Genomic DNA, 27,210 nt, shown 5'->3' on the forward strand with positions numbered 1-27,210 from the left:
GGAGTCTAGACTCACAGCGAACAGCATTGAATGCCTCTTTTTATAGTTTTATAGGGTTTGAAAAAGTTAATCATTCGCACATTTCCAGCATTGAGCGCTTTCGACGCGACAAAATCTGCTTTAGTAATCATTTTTATACCCTTATACACTATAACAAAATGAAGCATTCAATTCTTAAATAAAAAAAATTACAAGATTCAGATAATATAAAAGTAAACAAGAGACATAAATATTAAAGCATAAAATACACAATATTCTATCTGTGAAAAGAATGATAATCACATATTAATAAACATGTTGCAGTATTTACTCAATGTATATTCATTTAACCATATTTTGATTACTTCTCCCCCATCTGACAACTCAATATATGATTGTAGCGATTTATGGAATGTTGTTAGTCTTTTTCGTCAGTTTCCTTTTATGTTGTTGTCTGACATAAGGTTTGTAATTCCCCCTTCTTAACCTTTCGTTCTTTTTTTTGAAATCCTGGTCGTCTTTAAAATGTGACAATGATAAAAATGAGAATGAAAATAGGGAAGGAGGGTACAATGTATAAAACACCATCATCTACAAAGAAATGATGTACAAAAAATGTACAAAACAAGGAAAATCTGAAGAAAACACGAAAACATTGTAGCAGACAAAGAAAAACTGAAGAAAACAAGTTACTGCAAAAAAGAAAAACAATTCTTGTTTCACGCATAAAATGTATAATATATACAGCTGAAATGGATGATATTCAATCCTTTCGGAAATGAATGCAACTAAACACGATAAATACTATCCTGTGCACGACCAAACATTCAAAAATACAAAGCCTTTTTAAAAGGGAAGTTTTTTTGTGCTTGCTTTAATAGATATGATATGAATTATTTCATAATGAATTGATTTAGTAGCTTTTGTTACAGTAAAGTGATTGCTTCCGTCAATCATTAAAAGTTAGTATTGCTAAGCTTTGCAAATATAAGATGCATTTGATACGACAATCGTCTAAATGGAAGATTTACAGGTCTCACGGAAATGTATATACAATTAGACTATAAAAAGTAAGGTTATTAAAGTATGGGCTATTATCATCTAAATAAATAATATCTCTATTCATTAATTCTAAATATAGAAGATAGACAGCCATATTATTGTTTTAGATTTCAATAGAATGAAAAATATTACAGTTCTTTTAATCAACTCAATGCATTTTTTCTCATCAATTCAATAACATGAACAATATTTACAAGTTAAATATGACTAAGAAGATATATTGGATACATTTTTACGTCAGCGTTCATTCTTTTATTTGTAGTCTTATTGTATATGAAAGCACTGACCGTAGCACACTAAGTATCGGTATTCCCTGCGTTTATGTATGTAAGATATGGAGTAGACGGTGCGTCGATTTTTTGTAAATATTGGCATACAGTTGAAGCTAAGGTAAAGCTTTAACGTAAACACTTTGAACATACGTCAAGACATTTACAGCCAATCAATTATTTTCACAAAATGTATATAAACGTAAAAAAAAATAATGTTGCTATGTTCTCGCAAATTTGTATCTGAGAGGCATACAATTTTCCAATCTGATACTAAAAACTGTCAGGTAACCATCAGGAGCTCATCGGGTACTAGTAGTACCTAGCTCATATAACTTGTGATTCATAATGAATATTTTGTGTAATATTGCACTGACATCTGTGTACATGTATCTGTATTGCGTGAATAGTGAAACAAAATGTATTTTGTGTATTCATAAAATTCTTTTAAATACATATAGTGCTTGTTTTTGCGATTCTGATTAAATTTAGCGTCTGTGTTCTTCATAGCATCCCAAAATATTTTATAGATTCTAGTACTTTTGTATCTTTGTTTTGTGCTACCTTAAATAAAATTCTTTTTAATTCATGTTCAGTCGGAAGAAGAGGGATTTCAAGGCTTACTAGTTTTCCATTCACATTTGAATTTTTGCGTTTATCTTACCACGAGCCATTCAACGTATGAAACTGATGAAGAAAATGATGAAGAAACTGCTTATTCTGATAGATTAACAGGTACTTAGTGTGGTTTTTGTTTCTCAATATTTTGTTTTCTGCATAGTGTTTTATTGGACTGAAGTTTGTCCTTGGGGGTGTCACTGCATTGACTGAATGACATTTCGTATAAAGCGGAACCGTTACATGCCCAAACAAATGTGCACACGATTTACGCTTTTATAACCTTATAAATAATAAAAATAAGCATATAATTCTTATATTTACATTTCAATGCTACGATCGATTTTTTTTCCTTTGAATTGTTAAGACGTTTTAACGCAAAGCACATACTGTCGTGAGTTTTAAATGTTATTGAAAATAAAATCGTTTTTCGTAATGCTTCTCATATAATGACTCTTTTATAATGTTCCAGAATATCTTATGAATTGTATATCGGATTATACAGATGATAATTATTATAATACTAGAAACCGTACTCACTATAGAGTACCGAGATATGTAGATTGGACATATTTTCTAAATCTTTTTTCCCTTCTTCAATTTGTGCATGGAATTTATTACCATTAGATATTAGATCAATACAATCATCTCCAAATTTCAAAAATAGAATCCGGAGAAATGATATTTCATTTTTGGAACCTAAATATTATTTCATTGGAAACAGGATGGAAAATATACTACATACAACATTACGACACAGATGTAAAAGCTGATTTATACAGAATTAATTTAGTTAATGATCCAAGTTGTGAATGTGCAGGTGTCCATTAGAAGATTCGATTCATTCTTTTTTAGAATGTCCACTCTACATAAATTTTTGAAATCAGCTCTTTAGAAACATTCAACACTTAGCTGCTATCTCCATAGAACATATTTCATTTGGAACAGACGAAATTACTGTTGAACAAAACACAATCCTTTTCAGAAATGTACTTTAAACTTGTTTATTTACTTTTGACCTTAAATATTCATCTATCACTGATAACTTTATTAACTATGTATTTGCATTCAGGCATCGCAGATCAAATTTATTCGTTCATAGTGTGTTAATTTACGTTTTTTGATTGAGTTAAGCCTTCCAATTGATATTTTATCGTGTGTTTTTCTAAGTTGTGATATTTTACTATTGTCTCAGAAAAAGGGAGAAGTTTTGGTACCATTAAAAGATCTTAAAACGTTTAATCCCACTGCAAATGTTTGCACCTGTCCTAAGTCAGGAATCTGATGTACAGTAGTTGTCGTTTGTTTATGCAATTTATACGTGTTTCTCGTTTTTTTTTATATATATAGATTAAACTGTTGGTTTTCCCATTTGAATGGTTTTACACTAGTAACTTTGGGGCCCTTTATAGCTTGTTGTTCGGTGTGAGCCACGACTCCGTGTTGAAGGCCGTATATTGACTTATAATGGTTTACTTTTATAAATTGTTATTCATACCACATCTTCCTATATCTATAGTTATATAAGCCATACAAAAAGATTCTTAGATTAATATTGCTGTATCTTAAAATGTACTCGTATCCAACTCCTACTCTTTAAACATAATATATTTATTGTATATATTTTTCATACCGTACGGAAATATATAATTGCTGTCATCTTGAAATTTTGTATATTGTACTTATAATGGAGAGGCTTATCTTAAGTTGTTATAACTTGTATCCAATCCTATTGTTTATTGTATATTTAGAATATGTTTAAACTAAACTAAACTAATGCCTCTTGATTGTTGTCAACCAATCAAATGTGCAAATTCTTATGAAACATACACGTGATGTTATAGTTTAGAATTAATCTAGATATGATATGATTGCACAATAATCTATTAAAAACGTTAATTAGTACAGGTCTTAGTACAGCCTAAACATCTATATAATGACCATAGCCTCGTCCCTTTTTTTAATGAATTATATAATGATAAATCTTTTATTCAAGTCGAAAACAATAAAACAATTGTTACAAAGCCAAAAAAAAAGCAAGATGTTGTAATGACATATAGATGTTAAAAGTCTTTCATTACATCGAATGTGATACGATCGTTCTCCACTCGAGACAATTTTCATATTTTAAACACGAGGGAAAAATCTCACAGCACTCAATTCGGCAATCGAATCTGTTTCTCTTAAGTTTTTTAAAACACGTGTATCTACTATACAATCATATACTAAATAAAGACAACAGTAGTATACCGCTGTTCAAACTCATAAATCCATGGACAAAAAACAAAATCGTGGTAACAAACTAAAACTGAGGGAAACACATAAATATAAGAGGAGAACAACGACACAACACTACAATGTAACTAACACACACAGAAACGGACCAAGCATCAGACAAAATCCCACGAGAATAACAAATACTAAAAGTGTTCTATTTGTACCTTATTTTGCCTTTTTAACCTTTTCATTATTCGAGCGTCACTGATGGGACGTTTGTAGACGCAACGCTAGTCAGGCAAACAACATTCGTATCCTTAAATTCTTTATATGAGTTTATTGTTACATTTTGACTGAGTGTGATATCGCATGGTCGATGATGCATGCATAGCAGGAGATGTTGTTGTCGCTTCCTATCTCACACCTTTTTAAAGTATGCAATTGCATTAGTTGTTGTGTTATTACCTTTGTTGTTTTTTTTTTTTCAATCAATTTACGAGATTTGAACATTTATAAAGCTCTGTCGACGTACTTTAGACATACAGGAATAATTTGTTCAGCAAAAACGAAGTTTGTGATTGGTCATTTTCTTTACGGAGAAAATAAGTTCTTTCGGTAACACTGCATCCATTGTTAAAGATTATTCGATAGACAGGACATCGAGAAACTACAATTGTTAAATGTCGGAATATATTTACATAGAATAGTTCGTTTTGCTTAAATACTTTATAAATATTAAAGTTTCTGAAGATATGTCTTAAATGAGCATTTGTACGGATATTATTTTTCGCACATTCGCCTTATAACTAGAATAAACTGCATAGATACAATAAACATCGGAGGTGAAAATATTGTTTTTGTATGTGTTTCGTGCTTGATTTTGCCATTTAATGTTTTTAATCGATCATCACTGCCGAGTCTTTTAATATAGAAACGTCTAATGTTCAAAATCATATGCCTTGTATCTTTGGTGAGTTTTTTTAATACATTTAAAAATTTAAAAAAAAATGTTTGCAATATCCGAAGCTCAACTTCTGTTTTCAAATTTTGTATTGTACGATTAACTTCACTATAAAAGAAACAAAATCAAGTGCACATTCATTTCATTTGCTTTCCTATCATCCTATATCAATTGATTCAGGGTATGTTCATTTTGTCATTTCAGGTATAAAGAGTTCAATATGATAATAAATCACAAATGAAAAGTCGATTGTGAGTATCTGTTCATTTTGTATATTTAGCCAGACAATGAGAAAAGTAAAAGATTATTTACATATTTTACATGACTTAAATAGGTTTGAATTTGTTCTATATTAAGCGTAAAAACGACTTGTCCTCATAATCAAAAGAAATATTTAAATATATGCTATTAACTCTACTTGTGTGTCCCTTAGCTGATTCGATTAGTATTAACAAATCTATTCCAGGCTAAAAAATGTTTATCTATGGCTATAGGTCCCTTAGTGACCATAAGTTGATCCGGTGATTGCTTTACCAATGAAGGCTTTGTTTAAAAGCTCTATATTTCTTAATTTGCTACTAAATTTTAGATTACAAGCAATTTGAATAAGGAGAAATGTGATAAAATGTGCGTAAATGTAAACCCTTGGCAGAATAGTCTAGAAACAACCATCAAACTTCTTTTATTCTGTATTTTTCAGTAAACGACTGTATATTTATTATGTAAACTTTAACATTTAAAGAATTTAATCAAATAGTTTTAATGTTATCTATTAGATTTATTTATGTCTCTGCTACTGCTATTACGACTGATTTGTTTTGAAACTTCGTTGCAACATACATCGTTTCTGATTCACTAAATTGTCTGTGTTCTCTCCGTAAGATAGAAGCTACGTATAAAATGAAGCTGCATTTAAACAAAGTTGAGGTATTTGAATAAATAATTACCACTTATCACATGATATATCCCATGAGATATGAATTGCTGATACGAATAGTAGAACGTATTTGTGGTCATCTATGACACAGATAAAAAGTAAGTCAAATCATGTTGGCACCCGTTAAACTTTGATGGTATACATTCAACTTTACCATTAAGAACCTTTGATTGAAAAGTTTTTATGTAATCAACATCTATATATCGAGGAAACTCTAAGAAATACTTAAACCCTGGTGTATATATTGTATCACTTGTAATATATCCTAATAGTATAGACAGATTTGTCTCGGATATTTCCAAATTATGCTCACTTCACAATGGGAAAATTTAAATCATTTTGTATGTTGTAAAGAAGAAATAAACAATATTTTGATCAATGCGTTTTTATAAAAAAAAATTCTACAAATAAACATATGATAATTATTTTTTGGAGAAATGTAGATGACTTCGTCCATTTGTACTCATCTAGTGTTTAAGAAACAATGTTTAGCAACCAATTCTCACCACTTCGTTGATAAATGGACTGATAGATTTGAGTAAAAAATAGAATAAAAAAATAAGGAATTCCAAGGGAAATTCAAAACGGAAAGTCCTTTAACAAAGAGCAAAATTGAAAGCTTTGTCACAGCAAACGACTATCATATTCCTTATTTGGTACAGACATTTCTTTCAAGTTGAAAATGGTTGAATAAACCGGGTTTTATAGCTAGATAAACCCCTCCGTTGTGTAACAGTCGCATCAAATTCAATTTCATTATTACCAAGAAGGCTAATATACAAATGTTTCATGACCCAAACTTTTAAGATTTTAAAACCAATCAATGGGACAAATCGATACCTTATTGGAACCCGTTCTTTTTCACCCATACAAAGATTCCAGACGATCAAGTCTTCGGAGAAACTCCACCTCAGACGCTACGTGTTATTAGTTTATACTTTTTAAACGTGTGGTTACCCTTATACATGTGGTTCACTATCGTAAGTCGTCAATGAACATTCAGCAAGCAAAATAGAAATCGTATCATTTAACCGATATTTTCCTAAGTCTGAAATATGTTGTGTCAGCCTACTGAAACAGAAATAATATTTTGAAAGTTCTAAGTCAATATTGTGTTTCATTTAAATAAAGTTTAATTATTTTAACATTTGACAATTAAGAGTTTAATAAATTTTGCAAAGGCACTTTTCATTTTCGATGAACTTAACAACATTAAGATATCTTATTTCAATAAAAGACACAAAAAAAAAAGAAATTCGTATCGTAAAAAGACATTGCATTGTTTAACTCGTCATGACATTTTGTGCAAGCAATCATCATTTCATTTCGTTGTTGCTCCGTTTTTTTTATGATTTCAAATCTTTTGGAACATTTAATGGTAAGTTCAGATAGTGTTGTCTAAAGGAAAAACGTTTTGAATTGTGAATTTAATATACAATATGGGGATTCAAAGTCTGTTAAAGTGTTATACCAACAAAAAATATTACGCATAATCATGATCTATAAATAAAGACGGGTTTTTCAACTATTTACAACTCCTAAAATATACTCTTTTCAAATCAAAAAACGATCAAAATAAACATTTATTTTCAAGAAATGTCGGACAATATCTATGACCGTTCAGTTAACATGGAGCGGTTAAAATTGTACTATAGACCATAAATTAAAAATGTTTGGTCATAGATTCCTAAACTCTTGATTCCAAATAAAAAATAAATGTAGACAATTCAAAATTTTAATTACAAAAAAATACGCTTTTCTAATGATATGCATTAATTCTTAATCAAGAAGACAGTAGTTTTACGTTGCTCAATGTCGTAACTTGATTTGGAAGATCAATTTCAGAATAAAAAACAAAAACTGAGAGAATGGCATGACCTAAAAAAAATGAGCTAGACTGTTTGTGTCGACAAAGTGACTTGTTGTATGCATGATTACCCGCAATGAAAATTCACACTCAAATAATAAATGAAAATGATAAAAAAAAATACATCACATTGTGTATATGAGCAAACTGTAAATCATGTTATTTATTCGAAACCCTTAACCAATAGTTATCAAAGGTACCAGGATTATAGTTTAGTACGCCAGACGCGCGTTTCGTCTACATAAGAGTCATCAGTGACGCTCATATCAAAATATTTATAAAGCCAAACAAGTACAAAAGTTATATTATTAACCCATAAACAAATAGTGCCTAAGTCATCAAAGCTACAATAAATGAAACATTTTCTAGAACATGACCACTTCTGTAAAGGAAATCTCGACATACTACAGGTAAACACAAAACAGTCAGTTTGAAATATTAAAATAAATTCCACGTTGCTGTTAATTATGTAACTGAAATAATGTAAACACAGTGCACTAATAATCCGCTCTGGAAAATTTTAACTAAAGTTTTAAATTTATACGATTTACCGACCAACTTAAAAAAAAACAACAACAAGAAACAGATAATCAAAACGGGTACAAAACGGAAAGGATTGTATATTTAAAAAAAAAGACAGCATGCACATTACAGAGCTTAAGCAATCTAACAAAATATGAAGATGTCATATGTATACATCCGTTTTACTTTCACAACCAAGACATCGATATTATGATTAATTGTATATCTTCATCATAATTTGATCTGTATGCATAAATATTCTTTTATCTCTTTATGATATACAAATTACACGATGTAGCTCATGTAATCTTCTGTGCTTTCTAAGATTATATTTCTATATAATTATCCTTGATTATACAATTCAATTCTAAGATTTCCGTCAATAATCACTTGATAAAGTTACAAGATACCAATGATGCAATTAAGATATAAAAGTCGTAGAAAGATGGACAACACACTGAAAACAGATAGTTCAGACAAACACAAGTACACAAATCAGTACTTTGAAAACAAACAATGAAAACACACCTTGAATCCCATAAAGCACTCGGGTCAACCAAAACAGGAAGCAGCAATGAATGATATTTACCAGAAAGGAGGATGGCTACTGCTTTCAACAATTTTGACATGTCCGTTATTTTCTATATTTCAAAATTCAATGACGGTAAATCAGTTCATGCTAGTGTTAGCCATTGTGCTTTGTATTTAAAAAAAAATCCGATGAGAATCAAGACTGAAAAACGCTGTGGAATAAAGGGGTGTCAAAGAAAATGTATAATTGCCTTGTTTTAAATTTTATAATGTGATAGAGAAGTATGGCCATGTGATAGAGAAGTATGGCCATGTGATAGAGAAATATGGCCATGTGATAGAGAAGTATGGCCATGTGATAGAGAAGTATGACCATGTGATAGAGAAATATGGCCATGTGATAGAGAAGTATGGCCATGTGATAGAGCAGTATGGTCATGTGATAGAGAAGTATGACCATGTGATAGAGAAGTATGGCCATGTGATAGAGCAGTATGGTCATGTGATAGAGAAGTATGGCCATGTGATAGAGAAGTATGGCCATGTGATAGAGAAGTATGGCCATGTGATAGAGCAGTATGGTCATGTGATAGAGAAGTATGACCATGTGATAGAGAAGTATGACCATGTGATAGAGAAATATGGCCATGTGATAGAGAAATATGGCCATGTGATAGAGAAGTATGGCCATGTGATAGAGAAGTATGGCCATGTCATTGAGTGGTAAAATAATGTAACAAAATTTTAACATCATATACATGTTTTTACTCAGTATATATTCATATAGAAGGGCTGGTGCACTATTACATGTGCTTTGGATGGTAACAATTCAAAGTGTTTTAAACAGTGAAGGAAAACTACAGGTGTAAGCAACGTTCATCTTTTTATATATCATATATGTGTAAGAATACAATTATACATCTATTAAAGTCATTTAAACAACTTCAAATTGAAACGCCTTCTGTTATCAACATATTTTATATCAACGTAACGTGATTTAGTAAGATTTAACTTATTTTCAAGCTACATTTTTCATTCAAATAACTGTTTTCTTTCAGCAAAACAATCTTTGATTTCGATAAAAAAAGAATACACTTGAAACAAGAGCTTTGGTTTATGAGTCGTTATTAAAGTAATTACAGAGTGTTATTCTACTATGTCTTTAACACCTGATAAACGTAAAGCAATGCATAACAATAAATGTTCCTGCATTTATTTATGAAAGTTTCTATCATAAAAACTTTAAAATGTTTGTGTTTTAGTGTATGAGGCTTTATTGGTAAGTTATATACACTTTGAAGAAGTCACTACTTCTATTTAACTAAATACGTACACGTATAATGACCGAGAACGCAGTTAGAAGTCAATAAATTTACAGAACCGGATTTAACATATATTAACCGATATAAACAAATTCTTAACATTTAGTCATTTTAAAGCTGCGATTTACCTTGCAAAACAGATATGTGGGCATAAACTTAGTTTGTTTTTGCTTTGTCAATTTCTGTTTAAGTTCACTGTTAAGTTGAAACTCGGATATATCTGGAGTTACAATTTTCTGATATTGGTTTCTTCATTACAAAAAGCATTAATAAAAGTTATTAGAAAGGTGATTTTATAAAAAAAAAAAAAAAAAAAAAAAAGAAAAAAATGAAATTGGTGTTTGTACTCTTAGATTCAGAATGTATGACTATTTTACCGTCGATTGATCTATTTGTATAAGTCTCCCTTCTTGATGTGCATCTAAAAACTGGTGCCTTCAAACTAGTTTATATAAAAAAGAAGATGTGGTATGATTGCCAATGAGACAACTATCCACAAAAGACCAAAATGACACAGACACTAACAACTATAGGTCACCGTACGGCCTTCAACAATGAGCAAAGCCCATACCGTCGTCGTAGTCGTGTGTTGCTGCATATCATATTTGTTTTTCTTTTATCATTTGTACATAAATCTTAAGTTTTCTCCTTTGAATTGTTTTAAATTTGTCATTTCGGGACATTTTATATCTGACTATCCGGATTTAGTTTTACTAATTATTGAAGGTCGTACGGTGACTTATAGTTTTTATGTCATTTTGTACCTTGTGGAGAGTTGTCTCATTGGCAATCATACCACATCTTGTTACATTATTTTATATGTAAAAATAAAAAAACTTTCCTTCTTAATATTGTTAAAGTTTCAAAGTCAAACTTTGTGAATTCATGTCATTATCTAAATTCAGCTTACCAACGTCAAATTTAGGCTCTACTGTCCAACCTCCAATCAGATACAGGCTAATCCAAATTGTAAATTAAAATCTACTTTTAAAACTGTAAGCTGAATTAGTGTCCATTTTAGTAAGTCCCAGTCAATAAGTCGTTTTATATTAGAAACATGAGAGTTTTTTAGTCACAGCTTTATGAAAATATGATATTATAATGAATCAATATAGTTATACATGTTTCATGTAAAACTCATAAATCACATTTCTACAATGTTCTTGGTTTGTATTGAAAAGATTTGAACCAAAAGCATTCATCAAAGTTATCACGTATCACTAAAAATTCATATATTTATATATGCTTATAACATTTAAATGTGTCTAGGCTCTTCTACATTTTAGTTCCCTTCGCAACCTTATACATGCAATCGAAAGAAACACATTTTGAAAAATTGCAATTTCATAAACATATAATGACAGTCTTTTGAGTTTTGTCATTAGCAGAAGCGCTTTGGTACAAGATTCGGATAGTTTTGTTATTTTTGTTTTTCACTAAATATTTAATTTCAATTTTTTATACCATATTTGGAACACTTCTAAGCTTACCTTACCTTGTTTCAGATTACTTTGTTCAATTTAAAAATATCGTTTTTTTACCCAAACTAAGAAATGATAAAGCAGCTAACTCAATGCCATTTTGTTTTCAACTCTGAGTTACGTGACAGAAAATTAAAAAGGGGAGATAGCTTTTCCCGGAATATTTTGGAACTCCTCGTATGGTTTCGTCTGTGCTAGCTGAAAGGCAGGTCTAAATGCTGAAAAAATCTTCAAAGGTATTATTTTCTGTATTAAAAGTTCAAGAAAAGTAGCCAACCCTGCATTTTTAATGAAACTTACGGATACACAATTCTAAGTTAAAACAACATTGTCTCGCGTAAACTGCCTTGTTTTTTAAGTCTGGATAGTGAACACTGAGTTGCATCACTATCGGATGAAAGTACCTCCGAAGCGGTGGAAAAATCAAATGTGAAGTCATTTTAATTATCAATTTCTAATAATGTTGTTATTATTTTTAATCCTGGTATCTATGATAAGTTTATTTACATCGTGTTAATCATGAACAACACAGTATCTTGAAATAAACAAGTGTCTAAACACAGAAATTCAGGTTAAAGAAAAGCGGACATTTGTACGGCGAATATTTTTATTTACTGTATAGGGTAGAGAATAGATACTTGTTGCTTTCAATGTTTCTTTGTTTTGGGGAACCTTTATCTGGTGATGATGCTGCTACACAGTGATGCGATTCGGATTATTTTTTAAGTGGACACAATCAGCTATAGTAAGGTAAAGCAACCTCCTTAAAAGTGTTCAGAATGTTGTATAAAAATAGAAAAATGAATATTTAGTGCAAAACAATTGAAAAAATCTTGTTCCCATGCGACTGTTGTTACTGTATATCAGTGTAAATTAATTCCAATAAAGGTTTAACTATTTAACTAAGATTGTTCTCGGACCATTCCTTTTAATCTTTTTGTTTAATAACTTGTTAAACACATGTTTGTTCGTATTACATGACAATACTCGTTTATAGCTACGTACAAATAAGTCAGATTCTTAAAAAAATATTACAATTACAGGATGTAATCTTATCAATATATGAAAAGTGTGATTCGAGAAATCCTTGATTGTGTTTGTATAAACAAACCGATAAAGTCATGGTTGAAAGATGTGTTTTGCAAATAGATAAAAGATTTATACCAATGTTAACAGTTTTATATATTGCAAAGTGCATCAGTTAGCAAAGCCAACATGTCTAGTTTTGAATGCTCAGTACATTACGCCTGTTAAACATGAAATAAAATACAAGCATATATTACAACTCGCCGATTCAGAGTCTAAAGTAGTATGGGTTATTTCATTGTTACCCCAAAAATTAAAAAAAAAAACAAAAAAAAACGTCACGTTATATTGAGGCAGTTCAGTTCAAACCTTTTAAAGCATTTGATGTACGTTTTTGAAAATGATGCTTACACTGTATATTTTTAAAAGTGAAATTATCGGGATAGAGAGGGGATTACATCGTTAGCAGTGACTGGTAGTCATTATGTCATTCGTAAGTGTTCAGTAAATCTCTATTTATACCAGAGATAATAACCTATCACATCAATTGTATCCAGATTTGGAGGAGGGGCCCTTCAATTCTGTATTCTTTAATTTTTATAGCAATTTTCTTCTATCTTTTATAAATCTTGCCCATGATTCTCTATTCTTGAAATTTAAGTTTTCGATCATTCTCTATTCTACATTTTTGTTTTGCCCATTTTTCTCATTTAGTTATTCTATGGCCTATTTTTCTCTATATTTTATTTTTTCGACCATTTATTATGCTCTTTATGCACGTTGATCTCTGTTTTGTAAACCCAATCCAGACCCTCAGGTGGAAAATAATTACGCTTTAATTACGCAAGACACGTGTGTTGGATAACACGTCCGCAGAGCTATTGTCTCCGGAATTACAATTATATCACCAGACATTCATGGAAGTCTTATATTGTTCATAATTTTTTAAAACATTTGATATTAAAAATTTTCTGTCTGCAGACCAAATACATAAAACGTTTGAAAGTTAAATCAGAAATACACGCAGCACACAGCACCTTGTATTTGTAAATAAAACTACATGTTTATAGAATAAGCATTTAAGGTCTTTTTATCGGAAATAAACACCTTTATTCTAAAACCAGTTGTTGGTATGATACGGGGAATGTTCTTCTCGTATATTTTATGATGGTATGATACTAAACCCATAACGGGAGGGATTGAACTTGATTTTCATATGATGAAGACATAACCTTTCAATCAGTTTAATTAAGGTCTGGAGCTCGCATATCAGTAACTGCTAGTTATCCTTTGTTAATTTATGTATCATTGTCATTTTGCTTAGTTTCTTTTGGTATCGTTTCTGACATCGGACTCAGACTTCTTTTAGACTGAGATTTACTGTGCGTATTGTTATGTGCTTTTCTGTTCCACATTGGTTAGATGTATAGGGGGAGGGTTGAGATCTTACAAAACATGTTTAATCTCGCCGCATTTTGCGCCTGACCCAAGTCAGGATTCCTCTGGCAATTGTTAGTCTGGTATAGGTTTTTTTTTATTATTTTTAGTTCATTTATATGTTTTGGCGTTTAGAGTAACGTTCATTTTTTTAAACTAGTACGCAAAGTTATTTAGGGACCAGCTGAGGACCACCTTCGGGTGCGGAATTTTCTCGCTGCGTTGACGATCCATTGGTGGTCTTCGGCTGTTTTCTGCTCTTTAACTGGGTTGGTGTCTCTTTGACATATTCCTCATTTCTAAACTCATTTTCTATGAAACCATATAGAACTTTAAGCATTGCAAAATAACCTCTGTATTGTATATTATGTGTGTCATTGTCTTATTGACTTATGCTTCGCAATTTCGCTAAAATGGCATATTGTCCTGTTCTAAAAGTACGGTGAAAGATACCATAGGGGCAATCAAACTCATTAGTCGACTACAAACTGACAGTGACCAGACAAACAATTAACCAACGAAAACACAAACAACATTACACAAAACACAACATAGAAAACTAGATTCCAAGCAACACTAACTCCTCCAACAAACGGGTTGATTATGGGTTCTGAAAGAGTAAAATCCTGCTTCAATTCATTTTACATAAATTTCATCAGTTTTTAACTTCTTGTTTCTTGTAATAAGTCATCTTACATCTGACTTTATTCAAATTGATATCTTTCAACAACACTTATCAGGCCTCTGTTAAGGAAGGTAATATAACACAATTGGCATAAAATTCAAACAAAACGACTATTCTTATGTTTTGAGATGCTCACACATGGTATAGGTGTACATAATGACGCGGCCCATACTACGTATACATAGTCGGGTGCATGATTAATATTGGAGACATAATAACATATTTCAATAATAATCATAAATATAAGCAGTCAATAGTTTACAATCAGACAGAAATTTTTAGTTGTACCCTTAGTTACATGTAGTAGGAAGATGTTATCTTACCTTTAATCAGTTAATTCCTATAATTTGAATGGACTAAAATTAAGTACAAATTCATCATAGACATTATAGTCAATAGTTTATAATACACAGTGTCAGTCGATTGCTCTACTGTTGTCTAACTGTTAGCATAAGAGCTGATTTCAACAACTATGTCAACAGAGAATAAAAATAAACGTCCAGTTTGAAGATTGGAAAAGCTCTTATTAACAAACTATAGTGACGACCGATATGTAATTTAACATATTATATTTTGCTAGGCTTGTTGAAGATTCTTACATGTCAGAATGTAATCGTATAGTGTGATTAATGAATTTCTTTAATGGAATAAATAACCTGTTGTTGGATGACCCTTCTGTAAGACTCACATTTTTGTTACCTGTTTAAATGGTAACGTTGAATTTTATCTGCATGATAATTAAGTGGAAAAGTAAAACAATAACATAAAAGCTCCAAGTCTTCGATGTGACTATCATACAAATGAGAGGTTTAGCTAGCTATAAAACCATGTTTAATCCACCCATCTTTACCAAAGAAAATATTTGTACTAAGTCAGGAATATGACAGTTGTTATCCCTTCGTTTGATGTGTTTCAGATTTTGATTTAGCCATTTGAATACAACTTCCGGTTTGAATTTTAAATACTATTATTAATACATCTTAAAATTTTATCTAAATGGTGGATAAGTCTCACAATTGATATTTTTCTGAACTGATAGTATTTAAAATTTTGTAGGACTTACGAGAAAAGAAGACAGTTTAACAACAAGGATAGGACATACTAAACAAACAAACAAAGAGACTAACTATGATCTCTGCATTAAAAAGACCAGGTTCGTTCCTTGAAGTATGACAACCTATAAATAGTACTAATCTTATCGAAAAGTTGTCAATATTTAAATGAAGATTCTATTATTTTTATTTCTTATTCGGTTGAGGGGGAGATATATGATTATTTTAGACCCAAAAACAAAAATACATTAATCTTTATACGTGTACAGTTTCAAGTATGGTAACGTGAATTCTGTCTCATCAACTCAAAACACACAAAAATATAAAATGATATACCTATATTTTATGTACCAGTTGTAAAATATATAAATCACCCAGGACAAACACGTTCTGTTATCACTTGGAGTCTAAGAAATTTATTCAGTATAAACATATCATGGGAGAGGTAAATATTTTAACTATCTGTGACTTTGTTTTCATTTAAACCGTGAATTATTCTAAATAATACAAAATTTCCTTTATATATTACATTGCATGTTTGAGTAATACTTTATCAAGATAAGACGTCTGTTTTGAGTCTGAGACAAATAAAGTAATAATAAAAATGTATATACTAAATAAACTCTTAATGTGAATAATGAAAAACCAGAATAAAATTAAAGGTTCACGGGCAAATAAAACAAATAAACGTTATAACAGGGAACTTACAACATAGCAATAGCACATCGGTTTTATTTGATAGTTGCAGGGCTACAACATAAATCAAAGAAATGTCAATTAATAAAATTCATGATAATTACAAAGCCTAGTTGGCTGTAATTAACTGCATGACGACATATCTTGCTTCTGTATATGCAATTTTGAAAAATACCAGTTTCGTTATTTGCAGTTTGTGATTTCCATTTGCTTCTTCTTGTTTCAATGTCTGATTGCTGTTGACTCTTCAATCTATTCACCGTGTGACAGTGAAGATGTTTGGTGTCTGGTATCAAGCAGGTATGACATCTGTATATTGCATTATCATAAATAAATTTAAAGAATAGCCTATCCTACAGAAATATCTGGAACATCCCAAACGTCCCAACAGTACAAATACACATCTGTCTTTTGAACTTTTGAAACGGGATTAGATATTTCTCTTGGTCTTCTGAGTTATTAATTCTTTGCGGTCTTTTTTTCCAATACGTATAATCAATCAAATTTTAAACTCTGGTCTTGTCTACAGTAGTGATAGTTGTGTCTGCGTAGAAATTATCCGTATTGATAATGTATACTATGCTTGGTAGTTAGTGTTGAATAAATCAAAGTTTGCCTAGAGTCCTAGAGTCGGGACGATTAATAGCTCGCAATATGGCGTAGGTGCTTGTCCAACATGAAAAATCGTATGGCAAATGTATAAAGTTAATCATAATGTTGTTTAATTACTGTACATTGCTTTTTAATTATCCATTATCTACATTCTACTTATGGTTATATACAAAGAAAAATCTTAATACGAGTCAGGTAAATGGAAGTTGTTATCTTATAGTTCAGTTCTGTGTGTGTTACATTGTCGTTTTGATTTTTTGTTGCACTTCTGTGTTTCTGTTGATTCGTTGTTTTCCTCTTATAGTTGATGTGTTTACCTCAGTTTGAGTTTGTAACCCGGATTTGTTTTCTCTCAATCTATTTATGACTTTTGAACAGCGGAATACTACTGTTGCCTTTATTTGATAACACAAGGTATCCAGAAAAGAGAGACGAAAGATACCAAAGGGATATTCAAACTTCTAAATTGGCAATAAATTGACAATGTCATGAAAAAGACGAAAGACAAACATATAAAATTGAAATGATTCTTTTATTTGTGTATTTTATAACCATACATAAACAATCACCATATGTTTACTATTTAAGACTGTTGAAAAATATGAAGAGAAATTCAAGTGAAACATAAGTATTAAAAGATTGAACTGAAAAAACAAACAATGTCTTTTCTGAATGATGTCTAGCATTCTCAAACTGTGGCATAAATGTTTCCAAATCTAAAAATACTTAGAAGGAACATAATCAATAGTAAGGGAAAAGGGTGTATTGACCTTGGACTTTTTGTATACAGAATATATTTGTGATATTTTGTGTGTAAATTGTATCAAGATGAAACAAATGCTAATCATTTTGTTGAGTCTAACATTAAGCCTGAAACTATAGTAAAATAATAATACCTGTGACCATATTGATCTATATTTAAGCTTACCTGATGAGAAGTTTATGCCACCTATTGGCAATGGTCATATTGCTACAAATGTCCTGAGTGATACCATATACATGAATGGGTTTTACAATGGTTACAGAGAAGATAGTCACAGAGCAAGATTACAAGCCACTTCAGCTGTTGATGTTCAATTCAATGACGGTCGGGATTCTAGATATTACGCCCTGGATATGTTCAATGGTAAAAAAGCAGTTGTTTTAATAAGCCATCTTTATTTTGTTCATATATACTAGCATATATAAAAAAAAATGCCATAAAATATAGTCAAACATAGGTCTGAACGAAAGTTTCAAAGATATTCTTAGGTCTTTCTAAAAATGATCACTGGTTTTGGAGTTGTGGACCGACGATTTGATCGGGTTGAAAATGATGAAATTACCATCATAACACTATTGTCGTGACTAGATATTTCCTTTATCAAAACAGTAATAACAACTGAAGGTTTAACTGTTTTTTGGTATTTATAAGACTTTGATCTTGAACATTTAGGCAAAACACATTTTTCAACATTACTTAAATGTTAAATTATTAATTTGTTTTTCGACTTTTTCACTTGTTTAAATTTTCTTATTCACATTTTTCAAATGAAAAGATTTTTGAATTGCACGAATTGTTTTTTTTTTCATATTTCATAGCATCAAAAGAAGTCTTCTTATCTTATTTCGATATATTATTTTTCAGGCATTTTCTATCAGAAAATTTACCATCCAACACAAAATACGAGTATTACCATCATGTATTTTTCTCACCGAAAATATGATACTCTACTGGTTACTCATGTCTCAGTTCAGCAGATTTTACCAACAAATATAAGTTTTATATGCTCAAAAGGTGGTTTAAGTCAGGATATCGGCAACTTTTCAGAGGTTAAAGTTGATAACTCAACCACGTATGTAAGATAATTTGAGATGTAAGGATTTTTTTTTTCATTTCTTTTTAGTTAGATTAAGTAATGATATAACGTATTTATATTCTCATCAATTAAAAACGATGAAACAGTTTCTTATATCTTAAAATAAATACTTGTATTGATTTATAAACGCACATTGTTTTGCAAAATTTTCAACATGTAAATAATTACCATAGCTTTTAGTTCAACTGAAAATATATACCATAGTCAAACCGGGTTTTTTTTGTTCGTTTTTAAAGAAGAAATACTTGAAACTTACGTGTTTAAATTAATGTAGATTGAAACATTTCGAGCTTTAGCAATTATAGTGCTGAGAAAATACGTAAATGTTGATGTAAACGTGTTAATGAACCAATATATGTATGGGTTTATACTTCTATGACGAACTTAAACACTGAACCACCGACACGGAGATGCATTACTAATAAAAACTCATTACATTGGCGGAAAATCATATGAAATCGAAAAGAGTCACAGTCTATTTATATCTTAGCAAGATAACCCAAATAAACGACAATCTAATACACTTATACTCATATGTGGTAAAGCTTAGCGAAAGGTATTGCGACGTAATCAGTCAAACAAACTTTATTAGATTAACTCATTAAGGAACGATCGTTTTCATTGGTCAATTCAAACCTTCGACCTCACACCTGCGAAAATAGAACACACTTACTATAACGTTGAATGGACTGATCAATATTCACGTAGCTGGTCAAGGTCGTTTAAAGCTTCCATCGTCGTATTTGCGTACACGGTTGTGTTCTTGATTAAGCAATCACAATTCTAGCTTTTATAAATGTACATGTGAAATTCATTGGTTTTATAATTTTCTGTAATTGATAGTAAAATTTTAAACTTTAAAATCTTAACAGTTTTCACATCGAAATATTTAATTCAAATTTGTCCTCTGGATCAAGGGACGAAATCAAAAGTTCAATGAAAAACTAAAAAAAACTCAATCCACATATTTTTTTCATTGACTCATCCGTCCCCCCCCCCCCCCCACAAGTTGCTCATCCTGCCTTTTCTTTCACTCAACAGGGGCGGATGCAGGAATTTTCGAAAGGGGGGTGCTAACCCATGCTAACCCAGGGCAAAGGGGGGTGCAAAACATATGTCCCGATACAAATGCATTGATCGGCAAAAATAAAGGGGGGGTGCGCACCCCCGGAACCCCCCCCCCCCCCTGGATCCGCCACTGCTCAATGGACTCGATGAATTAGCGTTGTACTTGAAAAATGAAACCGTACTTTTCTACAAACACTTTTCATATTCTTTGACAAGTTTTAGGTATTCGACACAGGATAGTGATTTTTTTCTGATTCCGTTTACTTGAGAAAAAAAAATTCCGAAATTGTAAGTAAATTCATAATATGTAACCAACCATGCTTTGTTAAAAAAAAAACGCAGATGGCAAACCATGGCACAGGGGAATTAAATGTAGTTTATAAACTCCAACGATATACTTCATGAGGTTTTGCTATTCTCGGTTGAAAAACGAACGTATAAATTGTATATAATAATTGTTAATATGTACATGTAAATAGAAACAATCAGTGTTTATTTATAAAATGTTTTGATAAAAAGTTGAGTTTCTTCTTGTGCATGCATTTAGTCATCCTTAATTTCTTGATATTTTGTTTATCAGTTTATCATACATGTTTCGTTTTGTATTTCATTTTAAATACGAATACATACTACATGTACTTTAGCGAATAGTTCAAAAATGTTATGCAGCTCTATTCTTACAGTATAAAATTAAAAAAATAAATGTTCATCCATTTAAAATAGAAAACAGTACATTTATATTTAAAAAAGAAGATGTGGTATGATTGCCCTTCTGACCCCTTCTGTCCGGTGGGCGTCCGTTTTTACGGATGTGTTCTTAAAAAGTGGACAAATCTTAACTGCGGGATAATACCTTGTATACTATACATATATAAAAGAAGATGTGGTATGATTGCCAATGAGACAACTCTCCACAAGAGAACAAAATAACACAGAAATTAACAACTATAATAGATCACCGGCTTTCAATAATGAGCAAAACCCATACCGTAAAGTCAGCCATAAAAGGCCCCGAAATGACAATGTAAAATAATTCCGATGAGAATTGTTCCTTGTAAACTACGACATTTCTCACAAGTATTAATTTATTATTTTGTTCAACACATGCAAAAGAACTGAATAATCTTCGCCGATGTAACTTTTCAATTTATTACAACAACATGCCTTCACTGAATTCATTCAGGTGCACAAATGATACGATTAAAGTTATTTTGTTTCTATTTTGGGGGACAATTCCCTCCGTTTATGGTACGCTTAGCTACTGCATGTGTGTATGTTTTATAGCATGAAAATTATAAAAGAGGAATGTCAGTGCAACCCATCATTAATTATTGTAATGGATCATTATTATGAGATACTTATTATAAGTGACTACGACTTTGTTAGGATTATAACCTATCGTCAGTATGAAAGAAATTAAAAGTGGTTCATATATTCATTTGTACGGAAGCGTATTAGCGCCACACATTTTTTTTTTTTATTTTTCTTCTTATGTTTGCGTTACAACGCAAACCTTTGCGTTATAACGCAAACATCTTTAATTAATTATTCATTTAGTTTTGTATATATGTCCGTCTGTCATTCATTTCGGATGTGATTTACTAGTAGATAAAAAAAGAAACATACATACAAGGCCAAATCATTATAATAAATATGCATAGGAATAATGGAATAATTGAAGTGCAATTATACATAAATTAAGACTGATTTGTGCATCAGAAAAGTATATAATTTAACAAGAAAATAGATATAGTATATAGTCATATTAAAATTGAAAGATCAAAAATAATGTCATACAATTGTGAAACCTCCAAGTCAAATAGAAAAAATGATCTTTCTGCTTTAAAATGAATTATTAATAAGGAAACATTTTTTTTAAATCTCAGAATATGATCAAGATTCTTTGATAGAAAGTCATTGAATTTTCATTTCAATATAATGAAGTATTTTTAAGATGCTTGGGTAGCAATTTGAATAGAGAGAACATAATTTTATTAATAAAATATCTTCATTCTATACATTTATTGCCAAAGGGTAGCTTGTTTGAATGTAACCTACTTTACACAGTTCTCAAACGAGAGCTTACTTTGGAAGTATATTTATATTCGGTTATAGCTATATTAGCAGGGTTGATTTTTTTCTTAGGTATAACCTCAATTTACTCAATTTTCTTTGTAATATATATACTAGTAGTAACTTGGATATCATTTTTGGGGACCTTTATAGTTTGTTGTTTAGTGTGAGCCAATACTCCGTGTTGAAGACCGTAATTCGGCCTATGATGGTTTACTTTTACGAATAGTGACTTAGATGGAGAGTTTTCTTATTGGCACTCATACCACATCTTCTTATATTATTCTGCTCATTATTAGTCATTGATATGATCTAATTATTCAAGCAGTTTACTTTGCAATTACTACAAAGGTGATAAATTTTATTATATCCAGCCTCCTCCATTAATAACTACTGTTTCCTTTGAATCTTAAATAAGAAATAAGATAAAACAAATGTTTGCGTTATATTGCTGCATGCATAAAGAACTTAGAATATTACTTAAACAAAAGATTTATTTAATTCTTTTGACCAAAGGTTTGTAAATTAAACAAATCCTTGTTTTTACGTTCGTAGTAACATAGTACATTCCATTGTCGGTCACCTGTGTCAATTCACGTGCACACTGACTACATTGTTTTTGTATTTGAATCTTTCGGCCAATGAAATGAGACGTTACAAGTTGTTTGTTTATGATACGCCAGAATGTTATCAATGAACTATCAAATGCTAAACTTCACTGCATTTCACTATATTGAATTTGGTTTTGCAGATATTTCACTAAAAACTGATATACAATGATTATTTGTTCAAATGTAAATTAATATCTTGAATTGTGTTCCAAAATTATTTAAATAATACAATTCCATGATAGTTATTGGTCAGGTGAAAACAAAAGACCGGAGACAGATGATTTAGAACCAATGAGATTCCATCATGTTTGGACTAATAAGGTCAATGTATCAGAGGATTTCATCAATGGTTCATATAGGTCAAACTGGATTTCGATTACATCAATTGGTACTGATAAAGAAGAAGTGTTCTCATTGTATAGAAAGGCCCTGGAAATGACACATGATAATTTAGTCAACCAACATAAACAGGTGAAGAAAGCGATTATTCTTTTTTTCTGTATTTTAAACACTCATGTTATATAAATAAAAAGATACGGTATGAGTTCCAATGAGACATCAGCTCTCAATCAATGTAATAATGTAGGAAATCATCGGTCTAATCTATATTAAAAAAAGAGAAACGAGAAACACTTATGAACTGCACAAACACACGACAATCACTGAACAACAGGATCCTGACAGGACAGGTGCATGAAAACACATCGGTATTAATCATTCTAACTGGTGCCAACCTTCTCCCTAAACTGAAACAGTAGCGAAATACTACAACAAAAAGGGACACACTATAAAATCTTAACTCGACCAAAAAGACATATGAACAAAAACAATTTAACACACACTGAACATATAAGTTTATCTATGACACAACAAAAATACAATATAAGAAATGGTACAATGTCAATAAGACCACTCAAGTTTACGATGAACCATGTCTTTAAATGCATTGTTAACATATTTCAATTCATGCACAAATTAAAAAGTAAAACGTGTTTTTTTTTTTTGTATATTTTTGTTTTCTTTTTTTTTTCATAAACTGTAAATTCTTATAGGAATGGAATAGAATTTGGAAGAAAGGACATATAGAAATCCATGGTGATGATAAAGAGCTCCAAAGGAATATCCATGCAGCCTTCTATAACATATTGTCTTCTTTACCACAGAAACAAAATGTTCACAATCCGTTTATAGGATTAAGCCCAGGTAAGCAGTACATATGTTGTGAATCACTTTTATGTCATAGCGCTTAGAATATTCTAGTAAATACATTTGTTTTATTTTAGTGGTAGAGGCACTGGGAAAAACATAAGGTCGACTCCAAGACGATCTTAATCTTCACCAACTTTACTTTACTTGACACCAATTACAATTTCAATAACCAATGTAGAATGTATTGCAGACGCGACCTTTTTATTTTCATGAACAAAAAGAGATGGTAAATATGACTGCAATTCGAAAATGACAAACAAATCCAAAAAACAGTTATTAACAATATGCAGATGGTATGACAAGGGTTGAACCGTATTCTGTCAAAAGAAATGTGAATTCATGTAAAGGCACACTCATCAAACGGAAGGGTCAAATCATTATCTTGATATATCAACATCCATCTTCAAATATCGATCAGTTGTAGGACAAACGGTACATAAAGTACAAAAATCTGCACCGTATTAACAGTTGTGTATATACTATATGGTAACGATATAGTGAATAAGAAAAACCAGAAAGCAAATTATTAACGGAAATTTTTTTTTATTTACCATACGATAACCTCTAGATAAAATTTTATTCTAATTTCAGGTGGATTATCTCGTGGGGGTAAAATCAACCCCAATAAAACTGGGGGTCCGTCAAACGACTATGCAGGTCACGTGTTCTGGGATATGGATACATGGATAATGCCACCAATTATGATGTTTCATCCTAATTTAGCTCGCCTAATGATAAATTCCAGGATTCGAGTGCTAGATACAGCAAAGGAAAACGCCAAGGGCACTGGGTACTTGGGAGCCCGATTCCCATGGGAACAAGCTGTTACAGGTATTTATAAAAAACTTAATATAAGCAAAAAGACATTTTATTCACTTGACATATGACAATTGCTTACCAAATTTTGTTATGTTCAAATATTGTTCCAATATCATACTATGTAAAAACGTAATTTCCAGGATTGACAACGTCATGACCAAAAAGACAAACAACGCTAAGGAACAAACATTGGTTCCAAGATTATAACATAGGAAATAAAAAAAAGGCAGAAGCAATAGATAAATCATGTGCTTTTATTTATATTACAAACATGTCACGTTTTTCAATTAATAAATTTTCGTACATAGTTGTTTGCAACTAATGTTTTAAAATGATACATTAATTGTTGAAGTGGAAAATCGAATACAAATATTCAGATTGACTCATTTCATTAAACAGGTATAGAGACGTGTCCATGGGATTTAGCGTCAAAATATCAAGTCCATGTGACAGCCGATGTTTCATATGCTCTACGGCAATACCTTTACGTATCATCTAAAGATGCTGCAATTGAGATGTTGACCAATGGTGGATCGTCACTTGCCTTAGAGATTGCAAAATTTTGGGAAAGTCGTGTTAATAAAACTGATGACAGGAATGATATATTAGGTAAAAAAAAAACATGTTCTCGATTATTTTACTATTTAAAATACACCTCATAAAATCTAAAACACTCCTAAAAACATATAACAAGTAGAATATAACCGTATCAGAACCAAATAGTTACTAGATACTGAATTATAATTGCACATGTATACCTGTGTTGCTAAATTCGAGTTAACTTAATTGGTCTAAAATTTAGATATACATTATATATGTTGTTTTTTTTCTCAACTGAGTTCAATTTTTTTAAAGATATATAAATATTTTTAAAAATCTTTTTTCGCAAGTTTATATCATTATAAAAAATGATGCAACTGAATGCTCATGAAATAACAAAAAAATATCCAGATCTTTTTTTATGAACATACATTTTATCCAAATAACTTGTATATCAATGTCCGAAAGCTTATGAATCTAACACTTTACAGAGTTGATGGCAATAAAGCCGTGTTATGAATAAGTAAGCAGGAAAATTGAATATTGAATCAATAATAAGAAATGGATATCACCATTTTATATATATGATAAATTTTATGAATGGAAAAAAGAGAGTTAACTCTATTGGCACTGTATTTTTTAAATCGTTAAATTGATAATTGTACCATTAAAGTTAATGTTATATCTGATTATTCTATTAAATATTAAGGGATATCTTCGTAACTAGACCTTGTATGAAATAAATAAACTTGGTCTTCCACTATTCTTTACTTATTGGTGATTAAACCATATCTTGGAAACACATTCGAAATAATTTTTGCATTTAAGTTTTATATCATATACAAACAAACTTCAAAGCAGATAAAAAGATATAACGATAAGCATGAAAAATATGATTAAGCAGGTCAAAGCAAACGCACTGGGCACTGGGTTTAAGCATGCAAACAGATAACCTTATTTTTCCTTAAAAGTTAAGTCGACCATGTAAGGGATGTAAAGCCTGTCGAGGTCGTTAAAAAAATCCATCGTCGTCCGTTAAAAGTACGAATATCAAAATTAGATGAATCAAATACTTGTGTTCATTTCATTTCGTCAACGGCAAAACAAAACTTGTTTACACTAAATTCTTTTTTATCTATGCAGGTGTGATGGGACCAGACGAATACCATTACAACATTAACAATTCAGTATTTACTAACTACAACGCAAAGTTAAGTTTGATGCTGCCTTCATTTTTAGACAACAATTACAAAGGGTAATATTTACATTTATGAACTGTCCATGACATTCACAACAAAAATGTTAACCAGTAGCAGCAGGAGTAAAATGTTCGAATATTGAAAGACAGATTATTTTTATATAGTTATCTTCATGAGATTGGACCATCTTCTTTTTTCTGTTTTCAAGTATTATTGTCATTTCTATATATTCTTAATTGTTTCCATGTATCATTGTCATTCATATTCCTATTTTCGATATTTTCAACGTTTTTCCATATTGTGTAACTAAAATTCAGTACTCAATCAATATGCGGATTTCAATAGATTTAATGTAGCTGTATTAGTTCTGTGTATGTTCATTTGTGCTACTATGTCATCTGATTGAGTTAAGACATTTCAATTGATATTTTATAGTGTGTCTTTCTATGTTGTGATGTTACACTATTGTTTCAGATAAGGGTGAAGGTTTGGTATCATTCAAACGTTGAAACCTGCTGCAGTTGTTTGCACCTGTCCTAAGTCAGAAATCTGAAGTTC

General features: G+C 30.8%; 2 protein-coding genes across 4 annotated transcripts in view; one reads left to right on the plus strand and one right to left on the minus strand.

Moving 5' to 3' along the window:
• LOC143068542 (uncharacterized) overlaps positions 1 to 11,325 on the minus strand; it is a 31,063-nt gene extending 19,738 nt beyond the window's left edge. Inside the window, exon 1 of one of the 2 annotated variants that reach the window (XM_076242676.1) lies at positions 11,196 to 11,325. The gene's annotated coding sequence lies outside the window, so the exon portion shown is untranslated. The remainder of the gene's footprint in view (positions 1 to 11,195) is intronic. The other variant, XM_076242677.1, reaches the window with a different exon arrangement.
• A 5,042-nt stretch (positions 11,326 to 16,367) lies between these two features.
• The window catches only part of LOC143068543 (protein-glucosylgalactosylhydroxylysine glucosidase-like), a 270,827-nt gene continuing 259,984 nt past the window's right edge, over positions 16,368 to 27,210 (plus strand). The window contains exons 1-9 of one of the 2 annotated variants that reach the window (XM_076242681.1): positions 16,368 to 16,411; positions 16,856 to 16,962; positions 18,198 to 18,400; positions 18,902 to 19,109; positions 23,128 to 23,356; positions 23,938 to 24,088; positions 24,686 to 24,925; positions 25,313 to 25,522; positions 26,597 to 26,708. In XM_076242681.1, the coding sequence (XP_076098796.1) occupies positions 16,403 to 16,411; positions 16,856 to 16,962; positions 18,198 to 18,400; positions 18,902 to 19,109; positions 23,128 to 23,356; positions 23,938 to 24,088; positions 24,686 to 24,925; positions 25,313 to 25,522; positions 26,597 to 26,708 (1,469 nt within the window). In that variant the 5' untranslated portion in view covers positions 16,368 to 16,402. The remainder of the gene's footprint in view (positions 16,412 to 16,855; positions 16,963 to 18,197; positions 18,401 to 18,901; positions 19,110 to 23,127; positions 23,357 to 23,937; positions 24,089 to 24,685; positions 24,926 to 25,312; positions 25,523 to 26,596; positions 26,709 to 27,210) is intronic. The other variant, XM_076242682.1, reaches the window with a different exon arrangement.

This window comes from Mytilus galloprovincialis, chromosome 3 (assembly GCF_965363235.1).
Source record: "Mytilus galloprovincialis chromosome 3, xbMytGall1.hap1.1, whole genome shotgun sequence".
NCBI lineage: Eukaryota > Metazoa > Mollusca > Bivalvia > Mytilida > Mytilidae > Mytilus > Mytilus galloprovincialis.